This window comes from Armigeres subalbatus, chromosome 3 (genome assembly GCF_024139115.2).
Source record: "Armigeres subalbatus isolate Guangzhou_Male chromosome 3, GZ_Asu_2, whole genome shotgun sequence".
Classification (NCBI taxonomy): Eukaryota; Metazoa; Arthropoda; class Insecta; order Diptera; family Culicidae; genus Armigeres; species Armigeres subalbatus.
The window spans coordinates 164,279,399-164,302,205 of NC_085141.1; the positions used below are offsets into that span (position 1 = coordinate 164,279,399).

General features: G+C 36.8%; 2 protein-coding genes and 2 long non-coding RNA genes across 9 annotated transcripts in view; 1 reads left to right on the forward strand and 3 right to left on the reverse strand.

Moving 5' to 3' along the window:
* Nucleotides 1–255: 255 nt before the first annotated feature.
* On the reverse strand, nucleotides 256–1,425 carry LOC134223940 (uncharacterized). Its single transcript, XR_009982779.1, has 3 exons — nucleotides 1,112–1,425; nucleotides 520–1,054; nucleotides 256–443 (listed from the first exon to the last, which is right to left on the reverse strand). It is a non-coding gene; the product is annotated as an uncharacterized LOC134223940 (long non-coding RNA).
* Nucleotides 1,426–4,123: 2,698 nt separating this feature from the next.
* LOC134224076 (uncharacterized) lies at nucleotides 4,124–4,966 on the reverse strand. Its single transcript, XR_009982836.1, has 3 exons — nucleotides 4,876–4,966; nucleotides 4,357–4,816; nucleotides 4,124–4,303 (listed from the first exon to the last, which is right to left on the reverse strand). It is a non-coding gene; the product is annotated as an uncharacterized LOC134224076 (long non-coding RNA).
* Nucleotides 4,967–11,215: 6,249 nt separating this feature from the next.
* The window catches only part of LOC134219595 (DNA ligase 1), a 153,556-nt gene continuing 141,964 nt past the window's right edge, over nucleotides 11,216–22,807 (reverse strand). Inside the window, exon 5 of one of the 3 annotated variants that reach the window (XM_062698383.1) lies at nucleotides 11,216–11,551. The gene's annotated coding sequence lies outside the window, so the exon portion shown is untranslated. Of the gene's footprint in view, nucleotides 11,552–16,105; nucleotides 16,373–22,027; nucleotides 22,242–22,807 lie in introns of those variants that run through there. The other 2 variants (XM_062698381.1, XM_062698382.1) reach the window with 2 other exon arrangements.
* LOC134219593 (HEAT repeat-containing protein 5B) overlaps nucleotides 18,766–22,807 on the forward strand; it is a 43,250-nt gene continuing 39,208 nt past the window's right edge. For 2 of the 4 annotated variants that reach the window (XM_062698364.1, XM_062698365.1), the window contains exons 1-4: nucleotides 18,766–18,893; nucleotides 19,217–21,207; nucleotides 21,277–21,550; nucleotides 21,652–21,684. In XM_062698364.1, coding sequence (XP_062554348.1) covers nucleotides 19,247–21,207; nucleotides 21,277–21,550; nucleotides 21,652–21,684 — 2,268 coding nt within the window. In that variant the 5' untranslated portion in view covers nucleotides 18,766–18,893; nucleotides 19,217–19,246. The remainder of the gene's footprint in view (nucleotides 18,894–19,216; nucleotides 21,208–21,276; nucleotides 21,551–21,651; nucleotides 21,685–22,807) is intronic. The other 2 variants (XM_062698366.1, XM_062698368.1) reach the window with 1 other exon arrangement.

The window sequence follows — 22,807 nt, forward strand, 5'->3', positions numbered from 1 at the left end:
GGGAACAGGGAGGGAGATGCACACTCTGAGAAAAATCTATACTAAATAGATTAAAAGTCATTCTAATTGGTTATTCGCCTGGTTGACCCCAGCTTCGTTTAAGTGCCAGTTATATTCGGTTAGTATAAGTTTCATGTATAGTATATGGAAATAGTGGAAATAGTATAAAGCGAAAATATTGAAAATAGTATTAGTTGAGTTTATAAAGATTTGATTAGAATTATTCAGTGTTTACAAACGAAAGAAGGAAAACATTTTTGTCAAACTTTTTATTTTATTCATTTTATTTAATTTAAGCATAATGTAACAAACGATACTGAGCCTATTGAGCTTGTTAATATGAAATTTTCTTCAGACGCTTCTGTAGTGTTTTCAGTTCGCAGTTCATAATATGCAATCGTTCCCTCAACGGATTATATCGACAGGCGATGCGTCTCAATTTGCTGTAAATAATTGAGAAGATGAAATATGATACACATATATATATACCTATATATAAAGATTTTTCAAAGAACTCACCTGTTCCCGAGCAGTACTGCCGATGTCTTTTGTCTGGTTACTCTAGTATGTCAATGTCTAAAATTGCCCCGCGGACGTGGGACATTGTTTGCGGGTAAGGCTACCCGCTTTGCCAAATTCTTCCAACTGATAGGAAAGCGCATCCATCAAGGCATCCATACTTTGTTGCCGGCTCTATCTAACGGTCGTCAATTACGCCAACAGAGCTGTTATTGCTTGACCTAATTATCCGACTATACAAATCACCTGATGCAGCTGCCGTACCGAAACTGAGCACACCAGCGACCATTCCATGCACTGTAGAGCGATCAAAGTTTGATTCTGGATCACAATACTTGGAATATGATTACGATCTAATTTGCTTTGAGGGACTACAACTTGTGCTGCCATTCGTTCCGAACACATTTCCTTTATTCTGGCATCAGAGAACTAATTCAAATCTCGATACCTTTTTTGCTAAAGCGGGATGATTGCCGGCATTCCATCTTTGCTGGCATTTTTCTTTATCATGAGAGCCACCGGAATCGTATCGGTACTAAAATCAAAACCGCATAAGCATTATTTTCATCGGAAAATTAATTCAAAAACCTACCTTTAACTTTCGTTTCTCACTTCACCCCGTATATTCTATAATAATTCTGCATATTCTTAAAGATTCCGTAGGTGTCGTAGCGTCGAACAGATCTAGAGATCTTAGATGACCCATTTAAAAAATCACATAGAAAAAAACGTGATCGCCAGCAAATTTCAGAGCCGCAAATATACTTTTGGAATATAGTTTCGCAAAATTCTATAATAGATTAAATGGTATTCTTGGATAGAATACTTCTTAAACTAGGCAAAGTATAAGTTTCGTTTATATATAAAAAGATTTGATTCTATACTAAGAATGGTTTGTTCTATTTCTGAGTGCAAGAGAAAAAAAGTACCTAAAATTAGGTACTTTTTTCTAACCTTTTTCATTTGATGAAGAGCAAAACTAGAGGCCTGAATAATGTCGTTTTCGTTTTTGTGGTGTATACCCGGATAAAAATGTACTATTGGTTCAATAGTGTAAACAATTGAATTACCATACCATGTACGGTATACAATAGGATACCGTGGACCCCCGATAATTTGAACGGTACCTCATTCAAATTAACGGGGTTCATTTTTAATTTGAACTTCTGGTTACTCTATAAGCATCAGAAAAACTGGTTTCTGGCTGCTCTCTTTGCTTGTTTGTTTTGATTCTGCGTTCCATTTCACGATGTTCCATTTTTCTTCTCTCGATTCCACGTGGTAAATGACGTTTGAACCATTTTTAATTTGAACGATGTTCAAACCAACGGGGTTCAAATTAAAAAGTGTTCAGATTAAAAACGGTCATATTACCGGGGGTCCACGGTACATTGTTTCTTGATGGTTGCACAGATTGTATCAACACTGAGGATACAATACATCAACATATTTCTCTAATGTAACAATACTTGCAATTGTTTTTGAAACGTTTTCGTACATAAGATTCATACATTGATAACTTTTGAAATATTTCATTACATTGCATATAAACTATTTAACAATATTTGCCTCATAGCGCCAAATATGCATTTTTTCCCTTTAAATTGCATTGTTGAACAGTAAAGCTGTCACAACTGAGAAATCAAGAATCGTATTGTTTTACTATACAAATACAATACAATCCATTGTATTTTGAACAGATTTGTTCGGATATTTCAACAATATATTAACCATACACTCTATTGTGTGACGAAAAAAATGTGTGGAAAAAACTCAGATTTTGTATAGTTACGATACTTAACAACCCGTACATTCTATTGCGAAAACTTCATTTACATTTGAATAAATGGTTCATAACAATGCATTCAAATGTATTTCTATGGTTCCATTTACAATATAATCCATCGCCAATTCAATGTTATTAATAGTAGTGTTACAATAAATCGTACTGTTATTCTACTGTATTTTTTATTCGGGTGAGCACAATTAAATTTGTGTTCATTTTATTCTTTGTGACTATTGTGCCACATTGTGCCATAAAGTTGTGCTTCACCTTGTGTATGACACTTTGTCATTTTGACAATCGGAAATTTCGGCAACACTTCCAAATGTCAACATCAAGCTGCCTCTTGCCGCGATTGAAAAAAAAAACAACAAAATCATGAACATATGCGACCATAAGCATGCGACGCAAATCGAATTAATGCAACGGAGGATCGTAAAACGTGCACAGGTAGGCTCGATGAATTGATTTCCAGTATCTGGAGCTTAATCGGAAACTGGTGCTTGGGGAGAAGCTGGACTGGATTGTAGCAGCGGTAACAAGTTGGTTCCGGATGAAAAGTACAACAAGTACTTCATTCATGCCAATGGGAATATGAATCAAGGAGCGTCCGATAGAAAGGGAACGATTTTAATAATGTTTTGTATTCGAATATCACCAGTGCAGGGGTTTCAATTAAATTTTATGATAAAACTGCCGGAGAATATCTCTAGATTGCTTTTTGAATAGGTCGTATGTAACAAAATCAGACATTTTGAGTTAATTACATCATATGATAGAGAGAATGAGATCCCTTTTGTGTAAAAAAAATGAATCTGATATTTTATTATTTCATTAAAATATAATTACAAAACAATTCGACGTATTTGACGAATCCTCTTGAATAACGAAAATTGATCATTCGACCTGTTGTCAAAAAAAGCCTTTTCTACAAAAAATTCTAAATTCATTATTCCGTGTATTCGACCTTCTGTCAACAAAAGGTCGCATGTACAGAAAATGTCAAATGAAAATAAAAAGCACATACGACTCTTCGTTGACAGGCTGTGAATTTTGTTTTCTATAGTAACATCAAAATTATTCTTTATCTATGTAATATTCGGTTAAGTACGCCACGGATTGGTCAAAGATTGGGACTCGATGGAACTCCTGGAGCAGTGCATTTTCAAATACCTTCGTGCCGGACCAGAAGATAAATGTTTTTGCTGGCAGAGCCCTCGCCAAACACACCGGAGAACAGAGAATACCGCGAAGATTATATTCGAGACGTTCAACGTACCGGGGTTGTACATCGTAGCGCGGCGGTTCTGGTGCTGCCAGCCAGTTGGGCATCTTGTCCGGTAGAGGAATTGTGGACGACAGTGCGACGCGCGGGATTCATGTGACCGAGGGCTACGTCATAGGATCATGCATCAAGTACATTCCAATCGCTGGTCGGAACATCATTTTATTGTATTCAGAACTTACTTCGTGGGCGTGAGGTTGGATTTCCCATGGACAGAGCCTCGAGACAACCAAGGGGATCAAAGAACGGTACACTCAGAATAAATTGCATATTATTTCTATAATTTTCGCACATATATTTTGACCAGTTACTTTGGCTTTTGTAAAGTATGTGCGGCTCTAATAATTATTCGTTGATTCAATCATGATACATTATATGTGCAGAACTTTTAAGCACGATAAGATATGCACATAGATTTTATAAAGAAGCAACGCAAATGATTCATTAGTTTTGCACTTAATTTTAAATAGGAGGAAGCAACTATTAATATTTTCCAATTCTAATCAAAGGAAGTATAAACAAAAAAACAATGGAAGTTTCATTTATTTCTAATGAGAGGATCGCATTTATTTTCCTTTTAGTTATGCTCTTACATTTTGCGCGAGAACTGAAATGTCGGTTACTTCTGGAAAACGGGTTGCTTAAGTTAGAGGAAAACGGAGGAAAATTTCATGGTGATCAAAACCATCAGGTTCACCACCAGTATGTTGTTGGTCCTATAAAAAAACAAATACAGAATAGCGTTGTTTATAATAACAAAAGAACTTACTATTGCATGTTCTAGGCCAGATCTTCAACATCCTGGAAATCGCAGAACAACATCAGTTGTTGCGGGAATTTGGAATTTATGAACACTTCACGTTATTGGAAATCAGTTTGTCGGGCAGGGCTAGCGCTTTGAAAGTATATACAATATACATAGCTTAATTTACGGAAGCCAATGCTGGCTCCACCTCCTGCATTGCTCCCAGCAAAGAACGCATCAGAAAAAAAGGTCGTAGTGTTTTATTTGCGCTGCTGTTGCGGCAGTTCCATAACCGATCGTTTGATCCAATAATCAACTGCACACGGCTGTTGCTATTGCGTTAAGCCACGAAAAAGGTCCTAATCTGAAGAGGGAGTGGATGCATTTTTCTCTTTTCTCACGATTGGTGGGAAAACTGCAATGTCGTTTTTTTTTCTGGAAAAACGGGGTTCTTAGGCTGACAGTATAAAATTGTATTCTGTTCCTAAAAGAAAAAAAATCAATATAGCGTTTATAACGGCTAGTGAAAATTGAAAAGCTTACGATTGCATGATACACAACCAGGAATGCAACTACAAAACACGAGTCGTGCTGTTGAGGAAAAGGGAATTTCTGTACATTTCGAAAATCAGCTCGCTTGTTTTTGTTGTTTTTTTAGATTGGCATTTTATGTGCAGCACATGGGGTGCATTAGATTCACTTCAATTTCAACTAACTCAATATTGTATTACAAGAACCTTATGCATGGTTTTTATTAGGCACACATAAATCTTAAAATATGCCTGCAGTTAAGGTTCTAAGTGCGAGAACATTTAAAATATATCATTGGTTTTATTTGAGTGTACAGCTACATCTGCCCGAACATCGCCAAGAAAATAGCCAAGTACAATTCGGAACCGACCAAGTGGATGCGGAATCAATGCAATCATCAAGTAGCCGTAAGGGCTGGACTTCGGAGTCGAGTGACTCCTTAGACCGGAAATATTATTTCATCCGGAGAAGAGGACGGGCCGGGCAGTTATCGTCACAATCATAATCACGTAGTTTTGTCCCCTAAGGTCTAAGGTCGACGTTCCTTCTGCTGCTACATTGATACTACCAAATTACAACTAGTATCGTTCCAATTTGTATTTAGGAAAAAAAAGGAACAAGTCAGTCCACAAAAGGCAAAACGAACGGAAAACCGGACCGAGTGTCGCAAGGAGTGTCGTGTATTTGATCGATTTTCTTAAATGAAATAGTTTCACTCCATTTGCATGTTGCGATACGCATAGAAGGATTAAAAAAAAAAAAAAAAAAAGTTGAAGGTTTATTGTTTTATTTTCCAGATGCTACGAGCGAAGATTCAGAATGCTCTACGTAACAATTCTAAAACTTGGGTACAATACCTCTTTATTTTAGGATCATGATCAGGAAAGGCCACTACGGCTATCCTTGTATGTATTAGGATATCTAGGCTCAACTGTTGGTGATGTGAAGATCGCTATTAGTGCTTTTCCATTATCAGACGAATATATCACAAATCTCTGCAATAAACAAGTTGGAAGAATTGGAAACAAAAAATCGCGTTTATAAAACTTAGACTACTTTGTGCTACTTTATTCCTTGATAAAGTGTATCTTGACATGAAACACCACGTTACTCTAAATCGAAAGAAAGAAAGCGAGCAAGAAAGATCAACTACAAAACACTTCGCTAAGATATTCAATTCCTCAATGAGGTATCATACCTACTTGAAGTGTTAGTAATTATTATTCAATCGAGTATTTATATCGAGATTTAAATAATACCAAGTAATGATACACCATGGTACAAATACCAGAATCTAAAAATTTAGTTGATGCAAAAGTAGCTAAGTGCTTTGCAAACAGTCATGTTTAGTTAAGCATATTGAAATATATTCCGAGGAAATATGTTTAATAACTACTGATATGCTTGTTTCCTTCTCGGGCATAGTTGTGCTACAAATACGATAAAAAAATACACCGTGCGGCTGTCGTAATGTTTTAAAAATCGCATATTCGAAAAAAATATGTCGCATTGTTATCTTTCCATAAACGAATATTATGGCAGCAAAAAACGTGTAATTTTGGGATATGCATTCACAACTATGCCATATTCACAATGTTTCATTTATAAATCGAAAAAGGAAAATTTCCAACCCAAACCACTTCCAGCATGGCTATGCTTGTAACTCGATGTTTGCTCGACTACGAAATGCATTGTATTGACCATCATTATCTATTCCATTGATCCATCACATGAAGTTTATTGAATGTAGAGCATATTTCATAAGTCGGTGAAGTAATTGTAAGAAGTAAATTCAATTTATTAAGTTTGACGAACATATTATTAAGAAAGGAATCAACAATTATCGCCTTATCATAAGAGTTTCAGCATCGCAAGTCCTGAGAGGTTTGGTAGTTACTGTTGCACGCTTATAGAGCTCAAATTCGAAAATGATGTCCAGGTCATATCTGCTCGTACTTCTACACTTTATAAAGGTACCTATAGGTACCACCAATGCCAGTGAGTCCATGACGAGTTTTCGGTAGTCCTCTAGATAGCTCGTATCGGAGCATATATCATATTGATAATCTTCTGCTTTGTTTCGTTGATTCTCAGAGTATTGATAATGCTCTGTTATCTTGTCTGTTATGCGCTGTTATGATGCACCGTTGTATGCTGGGAATAATGTCGCTTTCCTAGAGATGGACTATTTTCTTGATCCTAGTGGCTCAAGTCGAGTGCTGGTTCTCGTGGAACTCAATGAATCGCACTAAAAATAATATCATAAGGAAAAAATGTACCACACTGTCCACACTATTACCGTTATTCAAATAATAATACAAACCTCTGGTAATTGCAGAAAGATAATAAAAGATTTTATTTAACTAAATTAGTTTAAACAACACAATATTTTTGTTTGTATTTCGCTGGGTCGTAAGTACAACTAGAAACATCAACCGGTCTGATCTATCAGGTCGCATGAGCATGCCAGTTGACAGAACGACGAAACATATTAGTCGAAAGTAACATGGTGACTGATTTTAGGTCGTATCGATTAGGTCGAATGTTTGCACAAGTTTGCAGAAAGACTTAAAATAGTATTTATCCAAAAACTAGGTTTCTAACAGTAAGAACTGTCGATTATAAACTACAATTAAAAATATAAATTTTTATCAAATTTTTGATGTAATATTTGAATGCTTTCGATGCTTTTGTGAAAATTAGCAATTGATTTTATTTTAGGAAATTTCGAACATCGATTTCTCTGATTCATGTGAATTGCACATAGGACCTATTCAAAAAGCACTCTAGATCTGTGTGATTTATATTTATCTACTATTATGAATCGCCATTCTCACGTCCGAATGCAACTCATCGAAACAGACAGAATACTAAAGAAAAATATGTTTGCTTAATTCTAGCATACACTACAAAAAAATCAATAATTTTCTATATGTGCAACGACACATAAAACGATCAGAATGTAGCCGCTATATATTTTATGTGGGCTTTATAATTTACAAGCTAATACAGATATCTTATGTATGCATTAGTTATCGCGAACAATTCCATCCCTTTTCAAAAGTATATGTGGAGACTAATGGTTAAAAACCATAACATCTCACACATAAATCTGATTATGTTGAAACATGTCATTGATACCGATACGAATCACGCGAGAAACCGAGAAAGCCCGGTCGAAAGGAAAGAAAAAAATGGCGAGTGAACGCATGTAAGAAAAACTGCGCATCGAGAATTTGGGTTTTCTTGCAGGTAGGACATATTGTTCGTTATAATTTTATGTTTAATGCATACTATTTTTGCATTTCTTCATTCCAGATTTAATTCGAGTGGATACAAGTCAATAGGGCACTGATTAAACTCGGAATGAATGCGATATGCTTGGAGGCGGAATGAAGGCGGAATGTTGGAGCTCGTAACATGAGGATCATGAGACTAGTGCTAGTGCACAGTTCGCACTTCCGGAGGGATATTTTTACCTTCCCTTAGATAATGTCGGCAGTTGCGGCGGAGACGGTTGTTGATCCCAGGAGGGTGAAACACCTGTCATCCGCGGTACAATGGCACTCTACCCAACATCGTTTTTGGTACTTCTGTTTTTGGTACCCAGTGTCTGGGTAGTATACCCGAATTCAGCGCTCATTTTGGGTGATTGGTTGGTACGCAGTTAGTGCTAATTATCGGCAATTAACTTCTCCTGGCGAAAAATTGCAATTGGTTGAAATACATCGATCCTTTTGTGTTTGTATGGCTTCTTTATGTCGAAAAATAGCTCGTCGATACTTCCGAAGTTTTGTTATCATGAAACAAACGAAATTAAAACAAAAACATTGTACGCCATATTGAATGAATGGTGGGTAGGCGTATTAGCCTTCTCTTCAGTCCCCTGGTTGATCCGGCAGTATTCATGGATGTTGCAACGACGTAGGATGTTGCTGTAGGTAATGCGGAAATTCAACTTTGATGGTAATTAACAACGAGAAAGCCGGTGATAAATGAAGGTTGGCATCCTGAGCAGATTACCACATAGACCTCTACGCGGAGTACGTAGGTATATGCTGCTGGGGCCCAAAAATACGATGACGCGAGAATCATAGATGATCGCAGAAAATAAGTGGATGCGGAAGCGGAAGTTTTAATATGATAAAGGAATAAAATTAATCCAATAATTATTTCTGAATTGCTTAATTATTTTTCCATGCGTTGAATATCAATATGCTCGTATAGACAATTTCAAACGAATCAAGAAATGAATTTTATGTCAAACATCCATTTGATTTTATTAACAAAACACGTTAAAGTTAATCGATGGTAAAAAATAAATTATATGTGTCGTCACTTATAAATTTTCTATAAGGTCCACACATAAAGTGCATTAGAATGAAGCTATTGCAAAAATCTATATCGCTCACACATAAACTTGATATGGATTTTTTCCTCAGTGTAGTATAAATTGTAATAATTGATAGGATACATTGTTATACTAAGGGTAAAATCAGCAGTGATTCAAATCGTTCGGGGCTGTCAGTTTGAATATGAATCTGAAACATTCATTTTCCCAGCAGCTGTTCTAGATTCATTTTTTATACCAGTCAAATGTCAAAAAAATAAAACTGGTATAACGCTCCGTTCTATTTTCTGCAGATTTAAACCACGATTGAATCACGAGATTCAAATATTTTCCAATTGTTTTGGTGTATGAATTCGTCATTTTATTGCTTTTCTCACCGAAGAATAGACTACCGTGCAAATTTGTCGAAGTACCAAAACAAATGCTCACACGTCCGATTGTATAGAAATTAGCGAAAGCACAATCCAAAACATCATTCTTGCACCTTATTTCACACCCCAAAAAGCTCTTTCTTGTAGTGGAGACGTCATCCATATATGGAGAAACTGGTGGGAACATATTTTGGTGGGACAATATTTTTTGCATGGGAGTCGAACACGGCGCATAATTCGCAATATCTACGGATCAATCCACTTTGCAATTACGGCGCCTTTCTTGGCGCCAACATGATGATTTCATTTAATTGAAAATTTGAAAAGCATGAATAGAACACTGCTGGGGAAACCAGCGAGTTTGTTCTATTTGGCTCCAGATTCAAACTAGAATAGTGGTCGAAAATTTGGAATGAAACTGAATCACTCCTGATTTCACTCTAATTGTGTATATTTTTGATAAATAAGGCATTTTATGAGACGTTTCGCGGTGGCCCGATTTTTTACTTCTAATGTTTTGTTTTGGTATGATTCTACGTGAACATTTCGTTAGGTCCGAACACAAAATAATGTTTGTAACGTTTTGCTTTTCTTTCGTGTTTTCTTCAGCATTTCATGCTTAGAAAGCAATGATATGAATAATCTAACTACACATTTTAAGAATCACATGAAAAACTTTGTTCTAAAACTCGGGTAGACGAAAAGTAAAACAGGCAGAATTGATGATGGGACCCATCGGAATGTTCAGCGCGAATTTACCAAACAAACGGGCTCCCACTAATTGTCAAAGTAGATAAACACGAGAAAAACAGCTGTTTCGATCTGTCTCATAAAATGCCTTATATCAACCAAGTATAATTTTAAATCGTTTTTGGATTTGTTATATTTCTGAGTGTACCATTTATTTCTATTCGGGTGGTCACCGCTAGGTGGATTAATCTGGGTTTTTTCCTACCTGCACTGGTGCCACCAAAGTACTCTTTAATGGGTAAAAAAGTACCCATTATGAAGTTAAATATATTTAGTTCAACTCATTAAAAGAGTAAACATCGTTTACTCATTAATGAGTAAACAACTTGTACGTCAAAAAAAATTGTAAATTTCACCCATTATTGGAAAAAGTTTTTTGTTGACAATGGGTAAAATTCACTCTTTATTATTTTGAAAATCGCTAATAATAAAATCTCAGGGGTCTGCGAAGCGGCCATGTTTTTGATGCCAGCATCAAAATCATCGATTAATTTAACACGAAGGCGTAATTATAGTCATTGAAAAAAATATGTTTCAAATACCGTGATATTTTTGCGAAATAGAGCGCTTGGTGCCGATCAAAATATGAACATTTATTTAAAGCATCAGTATTCTTGTTGAAACACACCTCGTTTTCATAATTTCGCACAAGTTCTCGAAAAATGGTGAAAAATAATTACGTCTATTTGGAAAATTCAGTTCGGAATAGTGGTTTGTTTACAAAATAGAATTGTCAGTGGGAAACCCAATTTCAGCCGAACAATGGGAAACTCAAAGATGTTGGCTATTGTCAAACGTAGTGGGTAGGATTGGGGGTGCCAGATACCTGTAAAATCTACTTCAATTGTAATTCAATCAATAATTAAACAGTTGCCGAATATTTACATTAAATAAAATCGTTTTATTTCACCAATAATAAATAAATACATCTTTCAATGGCAGTACCGCCAAGAGTTCCGCACCGCGAGAGCATTCTCTCTGCGGGAACAGGCTTCAAAAATTCAGCTGGCACATTTCGTAGAAATAATTAAAATAACCTCCTCACTTAATGCTTCCGGCACTTCTTGGAACCATCACGTATTTTCCCGGGGATTTAATTTAGAGGGCCAGCGATTACTTCATGAGCTTCAATCGAACTCATCCATCGACATTTTCTCGCAAACCTAATTCTTTTCCGACAATTAGCTGTCCGCAAAGATTGAAAAGTTTCCACTTGCTGAAATGAATGTAAATAATATAAATTAAAGCATACAAACCAAATAAAACTAAAACAATGCTCACTTTAACTTCAGTCAACTTTTCGTGACGGCAGTCTTATGTAGATTTGCCGCAAACTATTTTTTCACCCATTAATGGGTAAAATCATTGAACTTGAACACGGTTAGATGACTTTACCCATTAATGGGTGAATTTTTCACGGTGGGAATAATATCAACAATAACATAGTACCCATTAATGGGTAAAGTCATCTAACAGTGAAAGTGGACACAAATTACCCACAATCAAAATTTTTAAAATACCCATTATTCTGACAGTTTTATATATCGTCAAAAAATGGGTCAATTTTACTCTTTAATGAGTAATGCCGGGTTTACAGTGTGTGGAAAAATAAAGGAAAACTACCCAAATTTGGCTATTTTTTTTCTATGCGTTTCATCACACTGAACCCAAACATCCTCCTCATATTGACTGATAGCTGTTTCGCTCCCGCCCTTTAACAATTGTCATCCACTTTTCGGATGACTCGCATTCGACTGTGTGCGACTCGGATGATGATCCTCTGTATGCGAATCATCCAGCAACCGAATGATGCTAAAACCGAATATGAATGATAGTTCGAATAGAATACGAAGGCGGAAACGATGGTAAGCAGATGATATAAATATCGATAATGAATAGAAACCATTGAATTTGGAAATGAAAATCATAAAGGAGATGAGGAATGATTTGTGTGAATAAAATTAAATTTGATTATTTATTTAAAACGTTTATTGTTTTTGGTTTGAATCAAATTCTTTTCTGTACGGATGAGCTCGCGAATGAGGAAATATTTTGTCGCACATATCTCGGTCTCGGTGCACTATTAGATTTGTATGCGCGAGGTGCAGCGATATCCATAACGTAGGGCAGACGGAAAACCTTGCGGAAAAAGCGCAGATTTATTCTTACATTTACCGCAACTTTTGCCGGAATCCCGACGGAAGTCCAAGCAGTATCCGGATTCCTCATGACGAAGCTCTCTCGTGCTGAGCTGAAAATCACAGGAGTTTGTATTTTTTCAGGAGTTGTCGACGCAAAACGTTTTCGCAATAAATATTCCTGTAAATAATGCTACAATATAATTAGTACAAATAGTTTTCTTTTCAAATAAATTCACATTAATTAACTTACCATTACTGCTTGCGGAGACCTGATGTTCTTAGTTACACTTTCAATTTCAAAATGGTGAAGCATCTCCAACAGCTCAGAAAGCATCATTCGTCAACACTCGGGTATCGTATGATTTGCGTTTTAGGGGCCACCCTAATCGTTTATCATCCGTTTAGTGGATGATTTTCTTTCGATGGAATACAAAACTCGAATCAACTGATGTGTCATTTTGCACTGGTGTGAAAATCAGTCGACTTTCGAATGAATTTTTTAATCATTTTTGCAGATGCTTCATTCGCCTCGGATAATCATGCGCTTTTTGAAGCAGTCATTTGAAAATAAGGGTGAATGCTATTTCAGTCGACATTAGGTGGAGGTTTGGGCTCAGTGCAGTGCGTACACTGTACACTCAGAAATAAAATAAATCCGTGAAAGGTTTGAAATAAATCATTTTAGTCATTTTTGACTTTTATACCTTACATAGTATAAAGAGTATACTATGCAGCATTTCAATTTATTCTAAGCCGGAATAACGCGGAAATATTGTTCCTTAGCATTATGTCTTTGGATTTCTTCTCCATTCACTTGATTAATCCTGCCAAGTCACCGCTTTGATTGCTGAATTTTAATTTATTTTCCAGTGAAATTCCGCATGCACAAAAACTAATAATAAGTTATTATGGAAAGTCTGTAACAAAGTCCATTTGAGTGATAATTCGCGGATATCATCGGTGATTTTTTTTTCAGTCGAATATACCGGTACTTCCGTCGCGAGTGTTCTGATTATTCCATGTTTTATTACCCGTGTTCTGCATAAAGAATAGAGCATTCGATTTACGGTCGATCGTTGGCCCATTTGGACGCTTTTAAAACAAAACTGATGCTCTAGGACCTCAATAACGACGACTACAACATCAACGGAACTCCCACCATGTTGATGGTTCCTGTGCTGAATCCGTGCTTACGCACGGAACGTATTCAAATAACGCGCGAGACGACGATCCAACACCTCCCAGCTACGACACGGATCATCGGACCAAAAGAACCTGCTGTTATATGATCCGGTTATGTCGGCAGTTAAATGTAAGCCAGTGTACATTTTTGAAGGATGTTTATATCCAACTAATTATTTACATATTTCCAGATCATTGAGCCCAAAACAAAAGCCTCGCCCCAGTAAAATGACACGCTATCTGGTGCAGGAGAAAGCATCCTCGGTGACACAGGAATATGACCAGTCACATGCATGCATCTATTATTTAGTCAACTGAGACCCGGTTCCGTATCTCCAGGTGGTGCTCAGATTGATCACATGACATTGACAAACATTTATTATCGCATGATTTTTAATAAAAAATAATATAAACTGTGGTTCCCTTTCTACTTATGCTTTTCAATCATTAGAAGAAAAAATAAAAATAACAAACATAACCTAGAAAACATAACCATATCCAAAATAAACTAAATGGTAATAAATCTTATTTATACTAGAAAACGATTTTCTAAAAGTTATACTATCCCGGTATTGTTGGATGGAATACGAATTTGGGGTCAACCAGGCGAATAGCCATTTAGAATGACTTTTAAACTATATAGTATAAATTAATTTCTGAGTGTAAACTCGGCAATACCCATTAAAGAGTTGAAAAGACCCATTTTTTCATCATATATGGAGCTGTCAAAATAATGGGTACTTTGAAATTTTTGATAATGTGTACTTTTACCTCATTTGGAAGTTAAAAGATTTTACCCATTAATGGGTGAAAATCTACTTGAGTATTTTTGTGACAACCGTGACAACCAGCCCTATGCTAAGAGCTCATGTTTAGCGTAGCCAACACCAACACCAACGCCGAGCAACGTACGTCAAATCTAAAAAAGCTTAACATCATAAAACATCCAAATTCAGCTTTCTTCAATATTCAACTTTAATCGGGAATTTTAATTAAATATGACTAATGAGTTTAATTGATTCAAAACTTATCTACATGATCAATTTTGATTTTACTTACATGGAGAACAACAATTTGTCTTTTATTTCACCGTGAAAAGCTTGAGCAGAATTTAAAAATAAATCCTGCTCTTTTATTGTTGTGGATATTTTCAATTATCAAGCTACAATCATTGGTGTTGTTGACGATTGTTGACATCTCATGCAACTGACAGCGGTCTATCTGTACACTGTGCCCGAGACATGGTGGCTATTTTTAGGCTAAGGGAGTTAGATAGGGATGTCTATAGCCTGGTGACAACCAATCGAGAGGAAAAGCAGAGAAGCTGAACGAGCTGTACAAGATTTCGTGTGGATTAAATGTAAGTTTTATGTTTGCCTTATTTAGTTTTTTGCGTTATTAAAGGGAATTAAATCATTTGTTATTGCAGATAATGGCGTTTCAATTTGTTTTGCCAAATGACGATCGTCGGGGAACAAAAAAGAATCATTACCGGACAGAATGTGATTCCGCCTCTATACCTCTATACCGCCGTATACAAATATTGGGACCACACAGGTTTGGTTTCGCGATCAATAAAGAAGTCCGGATCTACCGTGAACCGCTGGATCCGGTGATGAAAAAGGATCCTGTTTGGCGGAATTTTTGCTCCCTGGAAGTGATGCAGCGGTCAAAAAACAATATCGCCTGTCAGGACGAATATCCGCCTCTATTGGAGTTACTGGTTACTGATTTGATTAAGCTGCGAAGAATGGAGGATCCTGTGGGCTCTTGGATCTACAAACTGAAACGGAACCGCCTTCTTGTGATCATATACAGTTGGGAATGATAAGTGAGATCTCAATCCTTCAGTGCAAAAACAATACTCACATGTTATAGTTCATGTATATTATTATGCCTTTTATACATTCAATAAACATTACGATTATATTCCCCATAAATAATTTCTTTTACTGTTCGATTAATGGAATATTTATTTCTTGTAGCTGTTTCTGAAAACAATAAGGGGTAAATTTTACACATTGTCCAAGCAAGCTGTTGTTCAATAGTGGGTAAAAATCACCCGTTAATGTGACGTACAAACGGTTTACCCATTAATGAGTAAACGACGTTTACTCTTTTAATGAGTTGAACTATTTAACTTCATAATGGGTACTTTTTTACCCATTTACCCATTTTTTACCCAGTACTCTCTACCCATTATGAAGTTAAATAGTTCAACTCATTAAAAGAGTAAACAACGTTTACTCATTAATGAGTAAACAACTTGTACGTCAAAAAAAACGAGTAAATTTCACCCATTATTAGAAAAAGTTTTTTGTTGACAATGGGTAAAATTCACTCTTTATCATTTTAAAAATTGCTAATAATAAAATTAAATTCATTTGTAATTCAATCAAATAAACATTTGCCGAATATTTGCATTAAATAAAATCATTTTATTTCACCAATAATAAATAATCCACATCCTTATATGACAGTATCATACACCACGAGAGCATTCTTTCTTCACAAATTCAGCTGGCACATTTCGTTAATGAAAATAACCCTCCTCTTTCAATGCTTCCGGCATTTCTCGGAACCATCGCATATTTTTCACGGGGATTTAGCGGGCCAGCGATTATTTTCAATCGAACTCATCCATCGACATTTTTCCTCCAACCTAATGCTTTTCCGACAATCAGTTGTCCGCGAAGATTAAAAAAATCCATTGGCTGCAATAGATAGAAAACTATATTATATTAAAACATACAAACCAAATAAAACTAAAATAATTCTCACTTTTAACTTTAGTCAACTTTTCATGTCGGCAGTCTTATGTACACTCAGAATTTAAAATAAACGCAAATAGTTTAAATTTTAATCATTTTAGTGATTTTCAACATTAAAACATGGCTATGAATAAAATTTATACTATCAAACATTCAAATGTATACTAAGGCTGGTTTGTGCTGAAATATTTACAGTTGTATAACTAAGATTTGCTCAAGTGTGATGATACGCGTTTCAAGTTCTGAAAATGCAAAAACCTGCAACATGGCGATTCATACATATTTTTAAGCGTAAGTTTGTAGGTATTTTTCTCTAAAAACTGATAAACATATTGATTGAGTACATTAAACATGGGTAATTTTTTACAGGTGCTTTCGGACAAACATCAGTTATCGCACGTTGCGAAATAAAAATAAAATAGGAGGAAATCGAAGTTATTGGTCTGAAATGATCGTTTCGATGTAGCTGCAGTAATTGATCCAAAACGACGAGTTCCAACACCAACATGTAGATGCTAATATATCTCAGGTCAAAATCAGCACCCGGGTCCATCAAGTGTCAGATGCTCAATGATGTTCATATGTTCAATGAACGGGGCGGAATCCAAGCTGATCGGAGGAAGGGCACAAAGAACAGCAAATATATATGGTTCTCTCAAATTGGATCGCACTGGAGCAGGACCAAAGCGGAACCCAGCTGAAAACTGCCACGGTAATGCGCTATTCTCGACGGAGATAGTTCGTAGTGAGACACATCTAGTGTACGACAAATTTTCTGAGCATCGGTGGCTGTACACTGGGTATCTGGAACGATTCACTCAGCTGGAGGAACGATGTCATCAGTGGGGACTTATTGACACAATTGCACCATAGGTGCATAGGATGGCCATCATCGCTCCGCCGGAACATCATACGTGCCATCGGTTACGCTATCTGGTCGACTGATTTTGGGTCTGAAAGACTAAGATCTCGCATACCGAGCGTGGACACCTTTTAAAAATTTACCGTTGCAATTCAGTTATAAAAAAAAGTGATTATACTCAGTTTTATATATTCTACTGCAATAAAATCTAATATGCTTAACCTAAACTTTATTTAAAAATATAGATTTTTTTAATTTACATACTGTTTCTGACAGATCCAAATCAAAACTAAAATCATTAAAACGCTTTTATTCTATTCTCATATACTGGAAAGTTATACTATGCGCTAATAAGTTGAATTTATACTATCTCCGTATTGTTCAAGCTAAAACTAATTTGGGGTCAACCAGGCGAATAGCCAATTAGTATGACTTTTAACCTATTTAGCATACATTTATTTCTGAGTGTAGATTTGTCGCAAACAACTATTTTTTCACCCATTAATGGGTAGCTGGGTGCTGCGGATAGAGCCGCTTTTCTGCTCTCAAGCGAGTAGCGGGATATTTTGAAATCAATCCCATAATCAGAATTATATTGCAGTTCTCCGGCTGTCAAACATTTCCCGCTTTTCGAATTTCTCTTTCCATGCTGCACGATGGCGCACTAATGCGCGAGACTCTACATGACTTTACGATGGTTAACATACATTCCTGCCCCAATCAGCTGCTGAATCTCGTGAAATCTCGTAACGACTGCGTTTTAAGTTGCATTTACTAATTATCCACTCGAAATATAATGTGAATATATTGGTTACAAAGAATGCAAAACTCAAACTAAGTTTATTTTAATTTTTCCCCAAAAAATAACAATACTTCTCAATATAAGATCTAAAACGAACATAACCACAATCTTCAATGTTTGGCTCCGGCACAATAGACCAGTGCATGATGACGTAGGTTGACAGTTCACAGAGCTTGTTTACAGGGACTTAGTCTCTGGAGCAGCTTCCGGAAAAACTGTTTTGCGAATAATTAAGAATATTAATGTCTGCTGTGGTGGATTTATGGTAGGAATCAAAGCATATCACTAGAATATTCGGATCAAAATGATTTTGAACGAAAATTACGGAATTTTATTTCCAGCTGATCGATTTTAATTCTAACACACTGTAAACAAGCTCTGTGAACTGTCAAATAATTGAGGTTAAGTCAAGATCTTGCATTGGTCTATAGAAAATTTTGGCTTCACTTTGACAACCAAATTGATTCTATCCGCACCACCCAGATGGGTAGAATTATTGAACTTGAAAGTGGACACAAATTACCCACTATCCAAATTTTTAAAATACCCATTATTTTGACAGTTTCATATATCGTCAAAAAATGGGTCCATTATACTCTTTAATGAGTAATGCCGGGTTTACAGTGTATAGCGTGTTTTTGACGTTTTACTATTTTGACACTGACACTGACTAATAAAAATATGATACAAAAAAAAAATAGTAATCGTTCAGTGGCTAAATTTTTCTCGCTACAAAAATTGCAGATAAAATATTTAAAAAAAACTTCAATGTGAAAAATAGTATGAAAATTACTAAATAGGTAAGTCTCTGACTTCAATCTGCATTGAAATTCGGAGGAGAATGATCTTTGAAATGCTTACAATTAAAAAACCATTTTATGCTATGTGCCATGTAGGGGTAGTGACCCATTTTCGATGATATCACACAAGACTGGTCAGCAGCAGGTTCGATAAGCTATAAAGCCATACCATCCATGATCCATACTCCCTAATAGGGATTTACCTATTATTCAACAAGAATTATCTTATTTTTAGTTGTGGCTTTTTTTTTATCATTGCTTTCAGCTGCTTCACTTTAGTGCGATTGTTAATTTTTAAATTATGCTCTTTTCCAAATTTACAGTTTCTATTAAGAGAACATACAGGCGTCGTCATGGAACTGTCTCATAGTCTAACACTGAATGAGGATGCCCTCAATCAGATCCCGGAGCAGAAACGTCCGGTTTTCATTTTTGAGTGGTTACGCTTTTTGGACAAAGTACTGGTAGCTGCGCAAAAATCAGACATCAAGGGCTGCCAGAAGAAGCTGGTCGAGCAATTGACTCAGCACATCCAGGGATCACCCGGGCCTCCAACTCGTAAGCTGATTGCCCGCTGTTTGGCAACGCTTTTCTCCGTGGGGGATACGTTTCTTCTATTTGAAACTGTCAATAAGTGTAACGATATTTTGAAGAACAAGGATGATTCTCCGAGCTATCTGGGGACCCGCCTGGCAGCGATTTGCGTCGTGGGATGTATGTACGAAAAGCTGGGTCGCATGATGGGTCGTTCGTATGAAGAGACGGTTCAAATTTTAATCAAATCGTTGAAGAATGCGGAATCACAAATGCGGATCGAGATAATGCTTACCCTGGAGAAAGTGTGCGCCGGCATGGGATCGGCCATTTCCAATGTGCACAAAGATATATATAAAGCGGTGCGCTATTGCCTGACTGATCGTGTTATGGCAGTTCGTGTGGCAGCGTCTAATTGCTTGCTGGAAATGACCAAACATGCACCTTTCCTTTATACAACCGAGCTGGAGAGTTTGCCTTCGCTATGCTTTCGTGCATTTGATGGATGTAACTACGAAGTGAGATGCGCTGTGGCTAAACTTTTGGGAACGTTGATTGCGTGTACCCAAAATGGTAGTTTGAAGAACTTTAGCAGCATGACTTCATCGAGTTCTAGTGCCAAATCAGCCCGTTCTATTTCTTTGGATGAAGCACTCGGTGTACTGATGTCAGGATTTCTGAGAGGTGGTGTATCTTTTCTGAAAGGTACTGGAGAAATCATAAAGGGGAGTTCAGGAGTGAATCGTGAGGTACGCGTGGGAGTAACACATGCGTACGTTGTATTTGTTCAAACAATGGGTGGTTTGTGGTTGGAAAGAAATATGCAGACGTTTCTCGTACATGTGCTTGATTTGGTGGCTAATCCAAAAGCTGCTTCATCCCACGTAGATGCCGTATATTCAAGAAAATGTATTAACTTTATTCTACGTTCGGTTATCGGTAAAATGCTTGGCGAAAAAGCTCAAAGCTCAGCTTGCAAAGAACTAATCCACATTATTGCCAAGCAAATGAATTCGATTGACTTCAATCCAGAGAATGCAAAGGATTCCAACCAAGAAACGTTGTTCAGTCAACACTTGCTAGTATGTGCCCTCCAGGAGCTTGGTAGTTTAGTTCTGCTTTTGGGAACCACAGCTCAGAACTTACTAACAGACCAGTCTTTAAATTTTATTGATGCCACCTGTGCTGTGCTAATTCATCCTTGCATGGCGGCCAGGCTTGCCGCAGCGTGGTGTTTGCGCTGCGTTTGTGTGGCTGTTCCCGGCCAAATCACACCGCTGGTTGACCGTTTCATTGAAGCCATCGAAAAGATGAGAACTTCCCCCGACGCTATTTCCGGTTACAGTGGAGCTTTGGCTGCTGTCCTTGGAGGAGTTCGCTTCTCACCGCTTGGTATACCTCACACGAGGGGAAAAATAATTTTCAACACAGCTGAAGAACTTTTGCGGACTGCTAGCCAGAACAGTCGATTATCTCTCAACAGAACCCAAGCAGGGTGGTTACTTATTGGAGCTATCATGACTTTGGGTGTTCCTGTGGTGAAAGGATTGCTCCCGCGAATGCTTCTGCTTTGGAGAAACGCTTTCCCTCGATCCACAAAAGAGCTTGACTCAGAAAAAGCTCGTGGAGATGCGTTTACTTGGCAGGTCACGCTAGAGGGACGAGCCGGCGCACTGTCGGTCATGCATAGTTTTCTGTTACATTGCCCGGAATTAGTAACAGACGATATAACAAGACGATTGCTGACTCCAATTGAAAGTGCTCTGGCTATGTTGATCAAGTGAGTAATTGAAAGCAAAGTACACACATTGGCTTGAATCGAACATAATCTTTTGTACACCATTTCCAGTATCACATCGGTTCTGAAAAGCTACGGACAACATCTTAAAGCTCCAACTGCGATGGTTCGTTTACGATTGTACGAAACCCTCTCTTTGCTACCGGCTAATGCACTGGAGTCATCTTACACACACCTTCTACGAATGCTTGTATCCGAATTTACATTAACAGAGAATCCAGCCAATACGACCACTTCTTTGTTGAGACAGATGTGCCATGCAGACGATTCCATAATTCTTGGAACGTGGCTTCAAGAAACCGACCATCGCACAATAGAGGATCAGGTAAGAAACCTCTAACTTTTCATATGTTTTTGAACTGTTATTGGAATTTTATGTTCGTTTCTTCTTTGTCTTATTTAAACAAACATATTTTGATATACAAGATGGAACCGAATCGTAAAGCAGATGGTGACTATGTAAGTTTTGAATCATTTTGTGATGCTCGTCGTAAAGAGTTTTGTTGAATTTAAGCTTTCCACTATTACCAAACTGCAACATCGTAAGCTAAGCTGCACTCCTGCGTGCAAATACCTTTTTTTTGCTTGAAAGTAGTTGTGATTTCATAAATGCAAACAATGAAGAGACTACCTACTTGAATTTAATACCTTGTTTAGCTGAAACCAAACGACAGCCGATTTCATCACGTTTCATGATTAATCAAAGCTCATTTAGGTATTTATTATCATTAATTCGTAAAAAATACTCTATAACAGTTGTTTTTTTTTGTTTGTATTTAAATTAATATACCTACCTTTTTCCACTTTAAATCACTAGAATATAAATACACTGTTATATAATATTTGTAACGGTCGTGTTAAGGTGGGTAAAGAAAATTGGATGCATGAGCATAGGCATCTCACTCGTCGCCGTTGGCATTTTCTAAGACGAAAGATGTCTGGTCATTAGGGTGGTTCAAAAAATCGATTTTGCTCCACAGCGCTCATCTGATTCTTCATCATGTTCTGAGTGTCCTCTGGAAATTTGAGCTCATTTGGATTAAAACTGATTTAGCACAAGCCGTTTCAAGTTTGCATGCAAATTAGTATTAAGAAATTTATTTTTTCATTATACCGATAATAACGCTTCTCCATTAAGCGCAGTTTTAAAGAAAACCTATATAGCTAAAAGGAATACTGAAGAGCTTTCACCCAACGAAAACCGCATATTGATTAATCGCCCCAAAAATTAGTAATCGATTTTAATTCAGGTTGCGAATCTTTAGTCATGATCGTTAAACTTCTTTGAGGGCATCACCGAAACGTGCAGTGCAACATAGTAGCCTGAATTTGTGTGCGTGTGTGTGTGTGAAGAGTTACGCAATTAGCGGTTTAGATTAAATTCGATTACTAATTATTGGAACGATTAATTAAGATGCGGTTTTCGTTGGGTGAAAGCTCTTGAGTATTCCTTTCAGCTATATAGGTTTTCTTTTAACCTGCGCTTAATGGGGAAGAGTCATTATCGGTATAATGAAAAAATAAATTTCTTCATACTAATTTGCATGCACACTTGAAACGGCTTGTGCTAAATCAGTTTTAA